General features: G+C 39.3%; 1 protein-coding gene across 1 annotated transcript in view; it reads right to left on the minus strand.

Annotated features, from left to right (window-relative positions):
* adamts12 (ADAM metallopeptidase with thrombospondin type 1 motif, 12) overlaps nucleotides 1-20,471 on the minus strand; it is a 381,209-nt gene that overhangs the window by 136,248 nt on the left and 224,490 nt on the right. Inside the window, exons 17-18 of the mRNA XM_051928108.1 lie at nucleotides 15,435-15,587; nucleotides 5,028-5,201 (exon numbers count right to left, since the gene is read on the minus strand). Of these exons, the coding sequence (XP_051784068.1) occupies nucleotides 5,028-5,201; nucleotides 15,435-15,587 (327 nt within the window). The remainder of the gene's footprint in view (nucleotides 1-5,027; nucleotides 5,202-15,434; nucleotides 15,588-20,471) is intronic.

The following is a 20,471-nucleotide window of genomic DNA, read 5'->3' on the forward strand; positions in this document are numbered from 1 at the left end:
GGGACTAGATTGATAGCACACACACACCTTCCCACTCATTATGTCTTTATATTTATTATTATATTTATCATCATACTGTTACTTTCTTCTGACTTCCAGTGTCATGTTTACATCTGTTCCTTCTACTAAGATATTGTCACATTTTGGCACAACCTGCTAATTTTAGTACCTTTAGATATCATAAACGTGTTTTGGTTGGGGCTGCACTGTGTGTCTTTGTATTGTCCTGCAATGTTTGCACGTTCTTGAACACATGCACTTTATGTTCAAATGTGTAGCTTTCTGTAGTCCTGTGTTCTGTCTAGCACTGCATTCCAGGAGGAACGTTCTTCCATTTCACTGTGTTCTGTACTACCTGTATATCATTGAAATAACAACCAAAAGCTACTTGACTTGACTTGATCAGAAGACAACTAGAAAAACTGGAGACTTCTCCTTGAACAATATCAAGAATCTTAGAATGTAATTTTGTAATATTAAAATCATTTAACTGTCCAAATTCATTAATGAAACAATAATGTATTGTGAGCAGGGGGGGCTGAACGCACCCCTAGAAGACACGGACGCTCCTCAAAAACACACTTTTAAATGCTGACAGTCTATCTTCACATTGCTCCTTCTTTTAACATATGAGGATTGGCACTTCAAAGTTTGGACTGCTGTTTCGGACTCCTGCCCGTGGCCCTTGCTGATCGGCAGGAGAAATACCCTTTTTCCTAGACTCATGACCGAATGTCAGGTGCCAGTTATTGAGCCCCCTGTCAAGCTAAACGAAGGGGAAGAACTGGTGGCCATCGGGGAAGATCTCAAGCCCCGATTAGACATTGAACCAGATCTCTCCAGCAAGACCGGGGGTGACTCCCCCAATTTCCCACAGCGGCTGGCTAGCCCATCTACAACTTCTCAATTTGCAAATGCCTATGAACACAAACCAAGTACTAGCGAGCAAACAGATTTTGTGTGCTTGCAGCATGCCAAAAGCTCATTAGAATATGCATTTCAACAGGCTTGCTCTGCAAGTGACTCTTATTACCAAGAGCGTGCATCCGGGGGCTTAAAAACCCCGCACTTTCTTGAGAAAGACGGCTGCCTTTTTAGAGTGATATCAGATCATTTAGTAGGGGAATTTATTGAACAGTTAGTTGTACCTGAAGTACATGGGGACATTCGTTTGCAGTTAGTCCACTCACACATCTTGGGGCTGATAAGACTAGAGATTGTTTATCCAAACGATTTTATTGTCTGAATATGGGAAAAGATGTTTAACGATTCTATACTTCATGTCCTGATTGCCAGATTGTCTCTACTTATAAACCTCCTCTGGCTCACCTTTCTCCTATGCCTATTTTGGAAGTCCCTTTTCAGTGGGTGGGATTAGATATTGTAGGCCCTCTTCCTAAGAGTAAAAATGGGTATCAATATATGCTTGTGTTGGTTGACTATGCAACGCAATATCCTGAATTGGCTGCTTAGAAAAAAAACAATTCCAAAGCTCTGTGCAAGATTTTTACTTGTATTGGCATCCGTAGAGAAATTTTAACTGATCAGGGCACACCCTTTACTTCTAGTGTGATGAAATAATTTTGTGACAGCCTTGCTATTAAGAAATTAAGTACGACTGTTTACCATCCACAGACGAATGGTTTGCCTAAATGATTTAACAAGACTTTAAAACAGATGATCAGGCGAGTTTCTCATGATGACCCAACATCTTGGGACACTGTCCTGCATTTTATTATGTTTGAGGTGTGGGAATTGCCACAGGCATCCACTGGCTTGAGTCCTTTCAAGTTGTTGTTTGGTTGGCGACTGCGAAGCATCTTGGATGTTGTACGTTAGGAATGAACAGGGATCCGGACAAAAGCTCACAGGCTAAGCTTTGAGGATTGGAAATTTCGTTGCAAGATAGGATTTCTAAACTTTTTTCTATTGCTGTGGAGCATCAGCGACGTGAACAAGAAACCCAGAAATGTCTATACAATAGATGGCGTAAGCTCCGTGAATTCAAACCCGGTGATTGTGTTTTGGTTCTGATTCCATCTGACCTGCACAAATTCCTAGAAAAATGGCAGGGCCCTGCCATTATTGAGGAGCATTTGGGGCCGGTGAATTACAAGGTTAGAATACCGGGCCAGCGCAAACCATTCCAGATTTTACATGTTAATCTCTTGAAGGAGTGGCATGACCCACAGGGGGTTTACGCTTCCTTGGCTGCTGTCTCTCAGACTGATGACAAGACAGTGTTGTTATGTTTGATTGAATGGAACACTGATGTTTTTCCACTCTGCCGGCGTGACTAACCTCGCAGAACATAAAATCACTACTGAACCCGGTGTTAGGGTACAGATGTGCCCATTTCGGATCCCGGAAGCACAATGGAATATTGTGCGTGAAGAAGTCAAACAGATGCTTGTATTGGGTGTAATTTGTGAAAGTAAAAGTGACTGGTGCAGTCTGGTCATATTAGTCCCAAAACAAGACAGTTCAGTTTGCTTCTGTATCGATTTCAGGCGCTTGAATAAGATCTCTAAATTTGATGCTTATCCAATGCCCCGTATTGTCGAGCTGTTGGAAAAACTGGATCAGGCGACCTATGTCTCCACACTGGATCTCACGCAAGGTTACTGGCAGGTACCTCTTGAGGCTGGCAGTTGTGAGAAAACAACATTTGCAACTACTGACGGACTTTATAAATTTACTAGACTAGCGTTTGGTCTTCATGGCGTGCCTCTAACTTTCCAGCATATGATGGATCGGATCTGGCGCCCTCATTCCAAATATTCTGGGGCATACCTCGATGATGTTGTGATTTTCAGCAATGATTGGCAAACGCATTTAGAACGTCTTCAGGCTGTCCTTGAAAGATTGAGACAGGCTGGCTTGACAGCTAACCCTAAGAAGTGTAAATTGGGTATGTCTGAGACTCATTATCTAGGTTATTCCATGGGCAGGGGTTTACTCCGGGCACAATTTTGAAAAGTGGAAGAGATGCTTGCTTACCCACGTCCAGAAACACAAACACAAACAGAAACAAGTTCATGCTTTTCTGGGACTTGCCGGTTATTATAGAAGATTCATCCCTGACTTTGCAAATAGGGCTGCTTCTCTTTCTGATCTTAATAGAGGCAGGAAAAAACGGCCTGTTTTATGGACAGAAGTTTGTGAACATTCTTTTTGTGATTTGAAAACTGCTTTGTCTTCTTATCCGATTTTGTGGAATCCCAACTTCTCTAAGGATTTTGTTCCACAGATGGACGGAAGTGTGTTTGGTTTAGGCGCCGTCCTGTCTCAGGTTTTTGATGGGGAAGAGCACCCTATCACATTTTTGAGTAGATAATTGCTTCCTAGGGGACGCAATTATTCGACTATTGAGAAAGAAATGTTCGGCGATTAAATGGGCTGTGGAAGTGCTTCATTATTACTTATGGGGTTGAAATTTTACATTAGTCACTGATCATGCTCCACTTCAATGGTTATACCGTCAGAAAGATACAAAGTCTCATCTCAGGAGATGGTTTTTGAGCTTGCAACCTTATAGTTTTACTGTCAGGCATCGACCCAGCTCTGAGCACGTTAATACTGATGTCCTGCCACACCTGTTTGAACCTGGTTTGGAGAGTCGCTTAATTCACGAAAATGTGAATAAAGCTGACGGAGGGGGTATGAGCAGGGGGGCTGGACACACCCCTAGAAGACATGAATGCTCCTCAAAAACCCCCACTTAAATACTGACAGTCTATCTTCACATTGCTTCCTTACTTGCTGGACTGGTGTGGCTACTCCTTACTTGATAAGAGAGAAATCTGAAATGAGTGACACAATATTCTTTTTAATACTAGTAGCAACCAATTTATAATTTCTTAATTAATAAACTATTTAACATATGCTTACAGAATGAGCAGTCAGTTTCCAAGTCTGGTAGCAAAGTACCATATTATATGACATCTAACTCTATCTACCTCTATAAACTGAAACTAATGACAAAACACTATATATTATGAGGGGAGTCAAGCTAAAGTTAGAAAATGGGATTTATGTGAATTTCCCATTGGGATTAATAAAGTATCTATCTATCTATCTATCTATCTATCTATCTATCTATCTATCTATCTATCTATCTATCTATCTATCTATCTATCTATCTATCTATCTATCTATCTATCTATTAAAAAATGGAACAAACTTTAACAAAACTGATCATGTCATTTCTCAATGTCATCTCCACCCTGCTCAATGCACTTGCGCCACCTACCTGCCTGGGTTCAAGCAGAATAAAAGGTTTTGTCTTGTCCTGGCAACCACTAGTGCACCACTTTCTTCATGTTGTCATTTGTCTTGAATCGACAACCACCCAGATGTTTTTTTTATCTGTCCAAAAGGTGGAAATCACACAGTGCCAAATCAGGCGAATAAGGAGGATGTGGCAGTATCTCAGACTTCACTTTCTCCAGACAAGCCTTGTTGTTCTTAGCAGTGTGTATCATTGTTTTGCAGCAAAAGGACTCCTTGAGACAGCAATCCAGGCCGCTTGGATCGAATAACAGGCTTCACATTGGTCTCCAGCAAGTCACAGTAAATTGCACTAGTGACTGGAGTACCCCTCGGCATGTAGTGTATGACAATAACTCAGGTGCATGAGTGGTTGTGAAGACAAGACAAAACCTTTTATTCTGCTGGAATCCAGGCACTTCAGGTAGGTGGCACAAGTGCATTGAGCAGGGTGGAGACTCCACTGAGAAATGACATTATCAGTTTTGTAAAGGTTCGCTCCATTTTCTAATGAATCCCATTTTCTAACTTTAGCTTGACTCCCCCTTGTATATGATGAATCACTACTTATGTGTTAACATTATCATTATTATCATAATCACATTGTGAGTTTATAAGTGGAAGTATACTTAATAGGAATTTATTTTATTGGCATTAATGTTTAAAAGAAATCTCTGTGCAAAACGAAACAGCTCAAACATTTATGTACAACCACAAACAATTTCAAATAGTTTAGAGGGTATTATTAAAATACGCACCACACTCCAAGGTGTCTGGTACCACTCCAAACATGCTTCACTATTGCAGGACAGCACTGTAGGGGGCTTCATTCCAAGAGCCTGGCAGTGAAATGGTCGAAGGTGTCGTTTTGACTGCGCATCAATGCACTGTACTTCACGGATTTTTGTGCCGCCACTGCATGCTTCAGAACACTGAAGAAACAAGAAGAGCATATGAGTTAAGAAAAATAAAGCATTTTTCTTGTTTAATAAAAGTCAGTATTTATTTTAAAATTAAACTGATCGTGTTGCCTGTCCATACAAGAAAATTAGATCAGCTTAGTGAAATAAATACTCTGCATAACAGTACATATAACATACAGAGGCACAAACTGCAGGAGCACGTGCTGCTTGCAGAGTCCTAAGTGCATATCCCAACCCAGGAACTGTTTGGGGGTCTTCATGGTGCCTAGTGGTACATCCTCATCCTAATGACATGTGTGTTAGGCTGATTGATATTCATAAATTGGTTCTGTTTCGAGGGACTGTTGGTGCAGGGTTGGTTCCTCTCTTGCATCCAAAGCTACTGAGATAGGGTTTGACAACACTCACCCATGAGCGGGTTTCAGTAAGTTTAATAAAGATTGATTGGGCAAACGCGTACAAATATGCTCAGCTTATAACAGGCACACTTTAATTCTGCACTCTTACATACCAAATGTAATTCCAGTTTAAAACCTGCATTTTCCTTGTGACATATGTTAGTTAGTGGCATTTCAGCATTACAAGTTAGTCAGGCACAACCCCTCCTTCACAATGCTGTGTGAAATAAGTAATGAACCTCCCTCAATAGCTTACCACAAAGGAACAAAAGAAATCTGACAAATGAGGAGTCCATTCAGTCCATCAGGCTTGTTTGTTTAGCCAATAGCTAATCTGTCCCAATAACTCATCCAGATGCTTCTTAAAGGTTGTCAAACTACATTTCTTGGTAGTTTGTTCTACATTTCAGTAATTCCTTGTGTAAACGAGTGCATCCTGGCTTTATTTCTAAATGCACCTTCTCTTAATTTCTACTGGTGTCCTCAAGTATGTGATTCATTCCTAAATTAAAAACATTCTGCTGGATCTAGTGTAGCAATGGCATTGAGAGTTTTTGAAGACCTGGATTATGTCTCTAAGCTGTCTCCTCTGCTTGAGACGTATCAGGCTTAATTCTATGAGTCTGTAACAGTAGGACATGTCCTCAAGTCCTGGGATGCACTTGATTGCTCTCCTCTGCACAGCTTCAAGTGCTGCTATGTCTTTCATGGAGTGTGCGAGTGTGAGGGTGACCAGAACTGCACACAGCATTCCAGGTGTGGTCTCAATAGTGGATTATGTCTAAGTATATTATATATGTCTAAGTATATATAGCAGTCTTTACGATATAACCTACAACTTTCTTTGCCTTTATAATAACTTCTGCAAATTGCTTAGAGAATGTGATGATGTTTATAACAACTCTCAGCTTTGACTTCCTAAGCAATTTTTCCCCCCATTTTCTGACATATCCATCCATCCATCCATTTTCCAACCCACTGAATCCGAACACAGGGTCACGGGGGTCTGCTGGAGCCAATCCCAGTCAACACAGGGCACAAGACAGGAACCAATCCCAGGCAGGGTGCCAACCCACCGCAGATTTTCTGACATATGTTCAGTGTAATTACTTATCAATAAAAGTATTTCTTCTTGAAACATGTGAAAATGTCTTTTTGTCTAACAAGCCTGATTTTCTCCCACCACTGATGAGGACTGTGCTAATTTTGAAAAAGCCACCAAGGAAATCTGAGTCCATTCCTTAAAACCAGCAGTTTGTTGCTCCTGTTTAAGGGAAGTGCAGAATCCTGGAATGGTGTGAAGAAAATAATCTTTTTTTCAATTATTACTAATAATATTAATAATAATATTTTTTTACATTTATATAGCACTTTTCTCACTATTTAAAGTGCTTTAGTGAGTGAGGAGCCATGGCAGCCATTTTTGCACCAGTATGCCTACCACACATGAGCTGTTAGATGGTGAAGGGGTTAGAGATTGTTAGCCAGTTAGAGACAGGGGATGATTAAGGGGTGGCCAGAATGATTAGGCCATGATGGGTAATTTTTCCAGGATGTTGGGATACAACTTACTCTTTATGAAGGATGCCCAGGGATCTTTAATGACCACAAAGAGTTGGGACCTCGGTTTTAAGTCTCATCTAAAGGATGGTGCTATTCTCACAGCACAGTGACTTCATCACTGCTCCTGGTCATTGGGAACCACACACAGACCACAGACCCTACTGGCCTTACCAACACCTCTTCCAGAAGCACTCTGATTGGTCTCCCATCCAAGGACTGGCTGACCTGAACATGCTTAGTTTCAGGTGGATGACCTGTTCTAAAATGCATGTGGTATGGCTGCTGATTTGCTGCTTGCGCTGATGTATGTGGTTTTATGTATGATGTATGCAGGATATGTTAAACATTTCAGCTGACAGATTTCAGGTAAAAGGCTGAAGCTTGAAAGTCTTTTAAATTTGAGGAGAACTGCACTGTATTCTGGGAAAGCTGAAAGTATTTTGCTCTATTGTAGGCATGGAGCTGGACAGTTTGACATCCATGGCAGAGTGATGGGCACTTAGCAGGCTCCTATCAATTATGGAGAATCCACTGCATCCATTAAACAGTGTCATCTCCAGACAGAGGAGCAGCTTCAGCGACAGACTGCTGTCACTGTCCTGCTCCACTGACAGACGGAGGAGATCGTTCCTTCCCCAAACTATGCGACTCTTCAATTCCACCCGGGGGGGTTGGTAAATGTTAACATTACATAAAGTTATTGTCTGTTTTTACCTACATTTTTATTACTCTTTAATATTGTTTTTTTTATCAGTATGCTGCTGCTGGAGTATGTGAATTTCCCCTTGGGATTACTAAAGTATCTATCTATCTATCTATCTATCTATCTATCTATCTATCTATCTATCTATCTATCTATCTATCTATCTATCTATCTATCTATCTATCTATCTATCTATCTATCTATCTATCTATCTATCTATCTATCTATCTATCTATCTATCTATCTATCTATCTATCTATCTATCTATCTATCTATCTAAGTTAAAAAGTGAAGCTTTTAATTCCCATGTTAATTGGTCTTGGTTTGTGTGATAATGAATTAGTAATATTCCTGTATTGTTAGTCTTGCCTGCAAGTTAGTCTTGCCTGCAAGATTCCACCTACATAAGTGACTATTGAATAATTCTGAACTTTTTTACTGGCTTTTTAAATGTTTGCATGACCTGGAACATCCCTCTCTGAAGGATGTGATTATCAGGTGTATTCTTGTCAGGTTGATTAGATTGTGGAACAACAACCTGCTGGTTACTCCTAGTGCCAAGTGAAAATATGAGGAATTAACATTTAGTTGTTATGGTCTGAAGTTCGAAAACTCTTTAATTGACAATGTGAGATATATTGATTACTACTTTTAAAAAGATAGTAAACCGTCTTTATTTAATCTTGCTTATAATTAATTGTAATTTGTCCTTTGTTTAATGTGTACTAGTCATAAGGCTTAAAGTGTGCTGATTCTAGGGTTATACTTTGCAGAACCATCAGATAATAATGAAGAACTATGCACAGAGTAGATGTGCACTTGAAGTGGTGGAGGTGATATTTTGTAAAAACTATCGCTTCTTCTGGGATTTATTGTTTTAGTATGGTTATCACTCACTATTGACTGACTCTTGTGAGTTTCGCTCATTGGCAGGAGTACCCCTGTTAATTTAATATTAATTATTTTTATCCATGCTGATGTTCAGTTCAGTGCACACATATGTATATTGTGTTTGCTCATACATTATATATATTTCAATGTATGTATTCATGGATCGGCCTCAGATGCAATGTGCATAATGCACACCAAGCAGTATTAAACTAACCTGTAGAACGTACACTATAAGCTGTAGAATCTGATTGATATGTAGGTACCAGACATACTTACTTACCGACCCAGTAAAACTCTCACGTAAAGGAATTGACTTTTCTTTCATTTATTTTTTTCCCTCACAGACAACATTTGCGTTTGGCTCAGTAGCACCCTCTAGAGGGTACAGCTGATATAAGTAGTATCTGATTGAAATGGAGGTGCAGGACATACTTACCTACTCACCCAGTGAACATGCTGTGTAAAGAAATAGATGATTGTTTAATCCCTCGAATTATTGTACAATACTGTCCTAGTATTTGTTTGGTAAAAAAGGAGTTCTTTATAAATAAAGGTTATTTTTATTATTATTATTTTTCTATTAGGATGCTTCTTTGTGGCTGTACCAAGGACTGATTCCTGACACCTATTGTTCTGATAAAGCAGAAACCTTGACAACCATTAAGAAGAATCTGGATGAGATATTAAGATAGCTTATCCATTAGTGAAACAAACGGACTTAATGGCCTGAATGGACTCCTCTCATTTGCCAGATTTGTTATATTTGTATGGTTCAGTCTGAATAGAGTGTGCAGCTTATCACCATGTCCTTAAATATTTTCTTCGAATGAGTGTGAAAAGACTCTCCATGATCTCCTTTAGAGTCAGTTTCTGCTTGGAGACTCATGCTACTAAGATAGTCTGGCAACAACAATATGGAAGATAAAGAATTTAGAAAATCTCTTAATATGCTATTGGAAATGAAAGAACAAAACTAAAATAGATAGATAGATAGATAGATAGATAGATAGATAGATAGATAGATAGATAGATAGATAGATAGATAGATAGATAGATAGATAGATAGATAGATAGATAGATAGATAGATAGATATACAATTTTAATGGCATTTTAAATATTCTACTTTAATTCAGTCTATATGTGCCAGTATAACAGTCTCACAAATTACTTTTACCAAAAACAATTAGCTATATGATCTCTCAGTGTGTGTCACCAGCTGAGCTGATTGGCAATGATTTATTCATATCAAAACTTCTCCAGTTCTGTCTCTTTCATGATTTTATGGAATGATAAATTAGTGTTTGTATATGATCACTTGCTGCTTAATTCAGAGAGTACATACGAGGCATATAAAATATATGAAGTTTAAAGAAAAGAATGAAATGCACGCTGATCCAAAGCATGATCTCCATAGTGCTGGTCCCAGAAGAATGGCTTTTGCATATACAATATGAATATAAAACCACCTTCAAATGATTCCATTTGTGTGCTCTGATGTAGACTTGACAGAGTATTAAGAGGGTAGAGTCATTTTATGTTCTACAGTGTTTCAATAAGTCTTCAGACCTCTGTGCTTTTTACACATTTGAATATGTTTCTGCTTTATGCTAAAATCATTTAAAATCATATTTTCCCTCATCAAACAACACTCAATACCCCAGAATAACAAAGTGAAATAAGGATCTTAGAATAATTTGAAAACGTATAAAAAACTGAAATACACTGACAGAGGTATTCAAATCCTTTCATCAGTACTTCACTGCTGCCCCTTTGGTGGAAATTCCAGCCTGGATGGAATCTTCGTGGTTTTGACACAACAAGCTTAACACACCGTGGATTTGGGGATTTACTGCCTTTCTTCTCTGTAGATTCTCTCAAGCTCTGTTGGGTTGAATGGAGACCATCAATGGACAGCTGTTGTTTTTTGGTCTCTCCAGAGATGTTTGATTGGGTTCCACTCCAGGCTTTGCTGAGCCATTCAAGAGCATTCACAGAGTTGTCCCTCAGTCACTCCTGTGTTGTTGCTGATTTGTGCTTTGGGTCATTGTCCTGTTGGAAGGTAGACTTTCGGCTCAGTTCTGGGCTTTCTGGAGCCAGTTTTCATTAAGGATATCTCTGTACTTTGCTCTATGTTTAGTTTACCATCAACCTTGACTATACTCTTGAAATAATACTTCCTTAATGACACTACATGGTTCCATGGTTGTGTGGTTCCTCCTAGAATTATGGCTTGACAAGGCATCATTTAATTCTGGGAAAGGGTTTTTTCATATGAAGTCGGTTCTTTGTGCTTTGACAGACTTCCTGATATATAGAAAATAAACCCTGAATTCTTTAATATATGGTAGGCTATCTAGAAGGACACTAGAAGATTAAGAAAACCTGGATATAGCCTCTGTTACTATACATATGCAGCAAGTGTGCTTTAAAATCATGACCCATCGGTAATTCATAGATCTGTTAATGTTTACTCGGGGTTATTTACTGTATGGCAGCTGTTACAGATCTAAATAATTAAAAGTTCTTTCTGGAACCTTCATGGGTTTTTAGGAACTAAAAATGATTCCCTTATGACATCATTTTAAAGAATTGCTCTAGCACCTTTCATTTTAAGAGTGTAGTCTCCTAGTGCATGCTGCTAAAAAACAACCCTACAGAAAGATCCCAACACCATCCTTCACCGTTGGAATGGTTTTGTGAGGTGATGAATGGTTCTTTGTTTCCTCCAGAAGTGATGCTTAGAATTGAGGCTAAACAGTTCAGTCTTGGTTTCATCAGACCAGAGAATCTTGTTTCACACAGTCTGAATGTCCTTTAAGTGCCCTTCTCCAAATTCCAGCTGGGCTTTTACATTGTATCTGGCCCCTTTGCCATAAGGCCTAGATTCATGGAGTGTCGCAGTGATGATTGTCCTTCTGAAAATTTCTCCCACAGAAATTTCTTCACACAGGTTCACTTGACCCAAGCCAGAGGAACAATCAGGTTTCTGGTTACTGCTCTTAGCAAGACCTTTCTTTCCGACTGCTTAATTTCTCTAGTAAGAATAATGGTTGCTGTAAACGTATTACAATTAAGAATTATGAAGACCACTGTGCTTTTGTGTACCTTCAGTGCTTGTGACGATGCTTTGAATTTTTGAAGCTGTTGTATAACACTTTGAAGTTTAATATCTAACAATGCTAACTTCAATAGAGGACCAGATGATGGAAAAATCTATAGATGAACATCATGTTCTTTGATACTTAATTCTTTTTATTATTCAGTGCAGAAATTGCTCTTTAATATATTTAAAATTTTCTTCATTGATAGTTTGAATGGGCAAAATGTGTTTTCTTGTGTTATTTTTTTCAAAATAGAGCTTCTTCTGTAACAGAACTTATTTGTTTTTACATCTCAGTTCCAGCAAAAATGCTGTACACTATGTATATGTCTCAATGGACAAAAGTGAAATATCATTTATGATCCAAGCACATTGGAAGATCTCCTTACAGGCTCTATCGAGGTATGTAATAACCCGCTGGGACGAGAGGGGGCGCTGTCATTAAGATTGTCATCTCCTTCTCTCTCCACAGTTTTGAGAAACCACCCAGTGAGAGAAACTGACTCAGCCTCTTCTGGTTCAGCCTCCATAAAAGCTCGCGCCTCCTGGAAGGTGGTGTCTTTTCTGGCAAGAGCAACCCCACCGGACAGATCTCTGCTACCAAAGTGACTTGACTTCTTTCTAAACAGTCTAAATGCCTTGTTTTGATTTTGATCTCCTGCTTAGCAGGACACACATCCAAAAGAATAACTGATTTTCTTTGTGTTGTCTTGAACAATAAATGGGATGACCCGGTTGGTACACCAAATTTTTCCAATTTGTGGAGCTGTTATTCTTGCACCCGACCACACCATATATAATTAGATAATTAGATTGTAGTGCCTTTACAATCTATCTAAGTCACAACACTACATGAACCTTACAATGGAGAACCAAATAATTTAAAATGGCATTTCTGGGGAATTTTTTTTTAAAAAGTGCAAAAAACACAATTATACTAATCCATCCAAAGTATTTATAAACCTAAAATAGAAAATTACTCATTCTATATGTATTCAACTCCTTTCGGTATGACGCACCTGAGCAGCATCAGGTACGTACAGCTGTGTTTACCAGGCACATTTTTAGCTTAACAAAGACCACTTGGGTGGAGAGAAAAGTGAAGTTCAGATCTAATACACCACTCTAAGAGAAATTACAGAGCTGCTTAATGAGGCTATTAACGAAACCATTACAAAGCAAAATGTGCATAAAGAAGAATTCCAGGATTAGTAGAAAGTAAGGAAAGGATAAAGAATGCCTATAATGTCTTTGAACATTTTACAAGGCAGAAACGATTTATTTAAAATATCATAGGACTTAGAAAAAGATATTTTTTAGCAGGACATGTCCAAAGTGAAGGGGGATTAAAACATAAACGGCAATGATCCAGATGGCACAGTCCAAACTCTGACATCAATCAAATTGTAACACTTGACATGGGATGTCTCCATAACGGAAGGACATGGGGAAGGATCTTGCATGGGGCAATACCTTCTCTGGAACGAAAGAGTGCAGCCCCCCTGACATGCTACAGTGCCACGGGTTTGGAGTCACGGAAGATCAACCCTGCTGGGACCCGTGGAGAACAACTGAGCCCTCATTGGCAGGGCTGCCGTCACACCCGCAAGTGCACACACACCTGGAGTACTTCCGGGTGCTCTATAAAAGGGGCCAGCTGCCACATCTCAAGGAGTCAGAGTTGGGAAGAGGTGGACGAAGCTTACTGGAAGAGGAGTGGAGGCAGAGAGAAAGAAGAAAGGGACAGTGTATTTGGTGCTAATTGGTGTTTGTACTGCGTGCTGCTGTGGGGAGCAAAGGAAAAGGCGTTTCCACAGATGAATAAGGGTGTGTTGTGTGCAACACTTGGCCTCTGTATCTGCTGTGTCTGGGGTTTGGGAAGCTGTACACCCCCTGTTGTTCACACACTATATGGCCAGAATGTTGGGGACACCAGACCATCACACCTATATGAGTTTACCTATACACAAAAAGAGAGAAATCGGTGAAAATGAGAAAGAAAAAGAAAGTGAACTAAACAGCTATTTCACCCAAGTATCTGTAAAGGAAGAAAGAAATAGAATGCCCATGCAGAACAGCAAACAAAACTTGAGCTCATAGATTTTAAAATATGAAAGTCTGATATGTTTCAAGTTCTTAATATATTGAAAACTAATAAAACACCTGGACCTGATGAGATTTTACCAGTTGTATTAAAGAGAAATAAAAGATGTCACCTATGAACCCTTATTAGGCATATTTGGGAAGTCATTTAGGAAAGGTGAAGTATCTGAGAACCGAAAAGTTGCAAATGTGACTCCAATCTTCAAGAAGACAAACAAATTTTGAAAAATTATGGAAACTATAATATGAAATACAGTAAATTGGAAAAGTACCTCTCTGAAAGTATACTAAATAATATCCAATATGGTTTATGAGAGAAAGATCTTGCCAAACCAATTGTTTATATTTTTTTGAACAGGCAACTGGAATAGTTCACACAAACATAATTTATTTAGACTTTCAAAAAGCCTTCGATACGGTCCTACACCAAAGATTAGAAGGTGTAGGCCTCAGAGGTAACCAACAAATCTGAATCTCTAGTTGGTTAACTGACAAGAGACAAAGAGTACAGAAAAGAGGAGAATGCTCAACATGGAGTGAGGTCATCAGTGGAGTCAATCGGGGGTCTGCCCTGGGGCCTTAACTTTTGCTGGTTTATATTAATGATATTGATTCTGGTATAGTTAGCAAACTTAGGAAATTCACAGATGGCACTACAATTGGAGGAATGGCAAGCTTGACCTGGACAAGCTTTAGAACTGGGCGAAACACTTGGAAAATGTAGTTTAATGCAGAAAAGTGCAAAGTGCTTCACGTGGGCAACAGGAATATCAATTAAAAATATAGTACAAGACGAGAGACACTGACCTACAGGAAGCAACCTCTGATAAGGATTCAGGGATTTATGTTAACACAACATTTTCGTTGTCTAAGGAATGTGCAGAACCAATGGAAAAGTCACATTTAATGTTGGGTTGTAAACATCCATCCATTACCCAACCCACTACATCCTAACTACAGAGCCACGGGGGTCTGCTGAAGCCAATCCCAGCTAACACAGGGCACAAGGCAGGAAACAAACCCTGGGCAGGGTGTCAGCCCACCACAGGGGTTGTAAACACTCTTGAATTAAAATTGTGGGATGTTCTGCTTAGATAACATAATGCATGAGTGCAACCATATCTGGAATACGATGTGCAGTTGCTGGTTACCATGCTATAAGAAAGACATAATATAGCAGCAACAGTTTTTTGTACCTGTATGCAAATCAAAATTTACCTGTTTTGCTCATCACTATCTATCTATCTATCTATCTATCTATCTATCTATCTATCTATCTATCTATCTATCTATCTATCTATCTATCTATCTATCTATCTATCTATCTATCTATCTATCTATCTATCTATCTATCTATCTATGCCCTTCAATGCATAGGACATTACCGCACTGTTGAATTTTTAGCTTCCCCACTACCTTTAACTTGATACATAGGCAAAATTTGGAAGACTGTGTAGATTGTTTTGAAATTGAAATTGCTTACCTTGCTCCAGTTCTCATTCTTCCAGATTGTGCATAACTGAAGATGACATCTTCTGGCAGGATCAGGCCGTTTGATATTTTTACAGTCGGTTTCTTTGCCAGTACTGCACTCAACTTTTCTCCAAATGGCTCCAAGTCCACAGGTTGTTGAGCACTGGGAACAGATGAACACAGAGTAATTCAGTTTACACTTGTGTCACAATGCATATTTGGAAATCTCTTAGTACACAGACATTACCGCCTATTACAATGCAAATATTTTGCCCTTTGTTTAAAGTGCTGAAAGTGTGATGTAAGATCACTTTGCTGCGGAAGCAATTTTTAAAATTGTTTCCCTGAGATAACAGACTAATTTTATCGAGATATCGATAAAACAAAAGATCTTGTTTTCTCAAAATTATGAAATAATTGTATCTAACATTTAATGTTTAGCTTATTGAAACCACATCCTGTTTGAAATTGCAGAAGAGCAGAACTGTATTGATCAGCACGTCACATTATTCTTCAATCAAGGGCTGATGCAGGGTGAAATATGTTTATGCCTTAGTTTAGAAAATAATAACGTTTGTGTCCACCATTTAAGAAGACGGTTAACAAGGCTTCAGCTGTATAGGCGTTGCAATCTAAGTGAGCCTGATGCCAGGAGCTAAGGTTAAGTTTTGTTTTTCGAGATTGCGAAAAAATTATTCTGTTATCTCAAGAAAGCAAATATTCATTTTCTCAACATCACGCAAAAATTAGTCTGTTATCTCGAGGAGACAATTTAAAGAAATAACGATATTACACGTCCTCTCTCGGCTTCCGTACTTTGCTATAGAAAAAATGATAGAATTGCAATAGATAGATAGATAGATAGATAGATAGATAGATAGATAGATAGATAGATAGATAGATAGATAGATAGATAGATAGATAGATAGATAGATAGATAGATAGATAGATACTTTATTAATCCCAATTGGAAATTCACAATACACCCAATCAAGACATAATTTACTTATGCTAATCAAAAATGTCTTTCTTTATACTTATTTTCGAGGTACCTTTGTCACCTCCTGTCTGGTTTCATACTGGCCATCTTTGAAGGCAACTCTCTCAGGGTGTCTCATATGCCTTTATTCCTCCTCATGCGTCTCACACTCACACTTCCTCTTTTGTTGTAACAATAAAGCCAAACTGACTAATCACACCAAAGCCCAACTAATTAATCAGATTGCTCAGAGGGACTGGTCATAGACCTCAGTGTTTTATTTTATGGTAGATAATGCCCGGTGCATGGTCTCTCCCTCAGTCTTTCCATTAAGAAGGTGTCCCTGCTGGGAAAGGGCAACGACTGTTCATTTGTCCGCCATGCTATATATTTCAACTGTTGTCACCACTGGTTAGTTGCTTATAACGGTGGTGGACATCACTCATGTGCAGTTCAGTAGTTCCCCTGTTCCATTTTGCCTCCCGCATAGCGCCGCCAGCTGTGTGCTCTTACGCTCTTAACTGCGAGCAGTCTCTCTGCTAAACAGAAAACCTATGGCAAACAAACACAGCTGCCTTTCAGAAATTCCGTCTTAAACAGTATTTTAATGAGAAACAAGCACACTCTTACCCGTCTTCTTTTCTGGGATCACCTTCATGGGGGGTTGGAGTGCTGTACATCCCTGTTGGGTTCCACAGGCGCTGCCAGGGGGTGCTGCAGCAGGAGCTGTTGGCCCCTTTTGGGCATTGGTTTCGCCCCACCCGGAAGTGCAGCCGGATGTCGGCAATCAAGCACCTGGAGCACTTCCGTACCCAAGGAAGGGAGCCAGCGACCACCACTCAGGGTCCAGAATCGGGAGGAAGAGGACGAGGTTGCCAGGGAGGCGTGGTAGAGGAAGAGAAAGTGATTTGCTTGTGCTACTTTTGAGTGCTGTGCTTGGGACTGTGTTGTGGCTGGGGGGATTATGAGGAAGACGTGCCCTCCAGCTGAAGAAAATAAATACTTGTTTTATTTTACCTGTGCCACCAGTGTGAATCTGTGTCGGGTCGCGCGCAATTTAGCGCCATTCTCACACTCTCTCTCTCTCTCTCTCTCTCTCTCTCTCTCTCTCTCTCTCTCTCACTCACTCACTCACTCACTCACTCACTCACTCACTCACTCACTCACTCACTCACTCACACTCTCTCTCTCTCTCTCTATCTGTCTATCTATCTATAGTCACACGTGTGTGCATGGAGGTAAGCAGTAGGGTCTGGTTAGTGTAGAAAAGTGCTAGTCTTATGTAGTAATACCTTTTTCTCCTTCCTTGCAGGAACAAGTAAAGCCAGTCTCAACCCCTTCCGCCATCAATCCACACCCCTGGATGACGTCTCTTTCCCTCCTCATATTGACATTCTGCCTCTTCCTTCCTTCCTACTATATAAGCTCACCAGTCATTTGCTACAGCAGTCATGTTTTTGACACAGCCCCGAGAGACTACTCTTTTGATATCAAGCAATTTTCTATTTTGTAGCGTTCCAGACACTATACAGGGTGGAACCCCCCCCCCCCGAAACCTTCATCATGTCTTTTTTGTTTTATTACAATATATATATATATATATATATATACAGTATATATATATATATATATATATATATATATATATATATATATATATATATACTGTATATATACTAGCCATCCCCCACGGCTTCGCCCATGTAATAATGAAAATGGAGTGTGAGGAGGGCCCCGTCCAGCTCTCTACTCCTGACGTCACTCTTCCCCTCCACTCGGCCCACAGCCTCTGTCTCGGATAAGTACAAATATATCGCTCCTGCAAGTGAACTATGATTCTTAGCGCAATGAGAGAAGTCGTAAAATCAACGGAATGTTCAAGCAAATTATAGAAAAAAAAAAGATCTAAATCCGTTAATTAGTTCTCTCGTTTGCTAACTAAGCGGAGTTAAGGTTACGCTGAGAGGCAGATGCGTGAGTGAGGAGGGCATCGCCCACCTCCCTGCAGCCTGATGAGTCTCTCTCGGATTAGCGCTAATAAATTATTACCGCAAGCCATCTATGATACTTAGCATGATGAGAAAGTCGCAAAATCAACAAATTATAGAAAAAAACCTGATCTAAATCCATTAACTAGTTCTCTCATGAAAGTGGACATAAATACACACGGGTCTAAAAAACTATATGAAATTTCGTCCTTGGACCACAAAATTTTTAAAACTGTTTCTTAGCAAGCACCTATGGGCCAAGGGTAACCTATATTCAAAATTTCAAGTCCTCAGGGTTCGGGAGATTTCGTGATGAGTGAGTCAGCGGTATTTGGCTTTGATATATATAGATTGTGATGAGTGAGTTCCTGTCTTGCACCCCAAAACACGAGGCTGAGTCTCAGTACTTTAGCAAACCCAGCTTTATTCAGCTTGACATAAGAACAGCATGGTTATATATTGTAGCGGGATCTACCACTCTGCTATACACAGACACAGCAGTCAGGCAGGGTTATGGCCAGGTTAATGGCCAAGTAATACTGTTCCTTGCATTTATAATGTTCTGCGCTTATAGCATGACTGCAATCTTTTCGGATTTAGTTTCGCGGCGAGCTGCTACAGCGCTGGGAGCCCGCGTTTGCCCTGGAAACTGATAGGCTGTCTTCCACAGATGTGGATATTGCACTTCGGGACGTTCTTCGGCGTGTTGTCCCGTTTTTTAGAAACCTAAAAACAGACAAACAACAACCATCCCGAACACACAGAACTTCTGGCTTAAAGAAGAGAGATAATGCTTCTAATCACAAGCTTGTAGGCAGGAGGAGGGCGTGGTTGGATTTGCTCATTTATACTGCAGCTTCCCATTTAAAGGCATTGACAATCGCATAGAGAAAGTCCAGCTTGTTGTGCCCACAAATCCAAAATGATAATTGAATTGTTCCCCTGGTTTAGTCAACAGCATTCTAAGGCGTGAATGATTCTTACATTAGAATATTAATACAGAGTGAATCATTTCTGTTTCTGAGTTAATAAGCATGATGTAACTTATCTCCCTAGGCAGTAACATGGACAACTTCAGTCAGTATTTCAATGACTGGATAACACATAAAGTTAACATAACAAAAAATTTAAAATCGACAATATGACAGATATTCACAGAGCACAAAAACATTCATTAACAAATTGACAGATATTCACAGAGCAGTAAGTTTTCAAACGCTTCTTAAACACTTTGAGGGAGTTGGCAGTTTGGATGGAGGTTGGCAATTAGGAGATACATCTCTATATGCAGAAGTACTGACCCATTGACTATTCTGTAGGCAAGCATCAAGGATTATTACATTAACCTTTAGAAAAGAACAAAGAACTCTCTTGTGTATAAAATGTGGTGATAAAAAGTACAACTCCGAGACCTTCTTTCAAAATTCAGGCACACCCTGAAGCTTTTAGCTTTCTTCACAACCAAAAAGCTGCATGAATAAACAAAAATTAAAATTACAAACCACTGTGAGATTCCAGATTGGAGACTGAGAAGCCCGAGTATGTAGGAAAAAGAAGAAGAGATTGAAATCAATATAACTTTGCTTCATTTTATATGTAAACATAAGCCTATGCAGTCATATTAAATAGTTCAAGTCATTAGAGTATGCATTCTATTATAAATGACTATTTACAAGAAAACAAAAAACATTTACACCCCTTAGCAGCAGCTGGAAAGATCATCCTAATTTACCGCATGTAATTATAACTAATTGTAAGCACTCTGTGTAAGCTGACAAGTCCTGATCATGGCCCCTGTCTGTTCAGCAGTTGATTGCCTTAACTAGAGCAGCAGTTGTTATTCACATCTTTTCTTTAAAGCAATCTGGCTGCTCCATTTATAATCCTAAAGCATTTTCACTTTTACAGTATGATTAAAGAAGATGAGTATCATCTATGGATTTTAGTAAAATCATGTTTTATTATGAAAAAAAGTCTTTTTTATGGCTTCTAGCAATGCACTTCTTATTGTAAAATATATGAAAATGTATCTGGAAATTCAGTATCTTCAAATTTTATACCTGATTCAGGAGATTCAACA

This window comes from Erpetoichthys calabaricus, chromosome 5 (genome assembly GCF_900747795.2).
Source record: "Erpetoichthys calabaricus chromosome 5, fErpCal1.3, whole genome shotgun sequence".
In the NCBI taxonomy this organism is placed as follows: domain Eukaryota; kingdom Metazoa; phylum Chordata; class Cladistia; order Polypteriformes; family Polypteridae; genus Erpetoichthys; species Erpetoichthys calabaricus.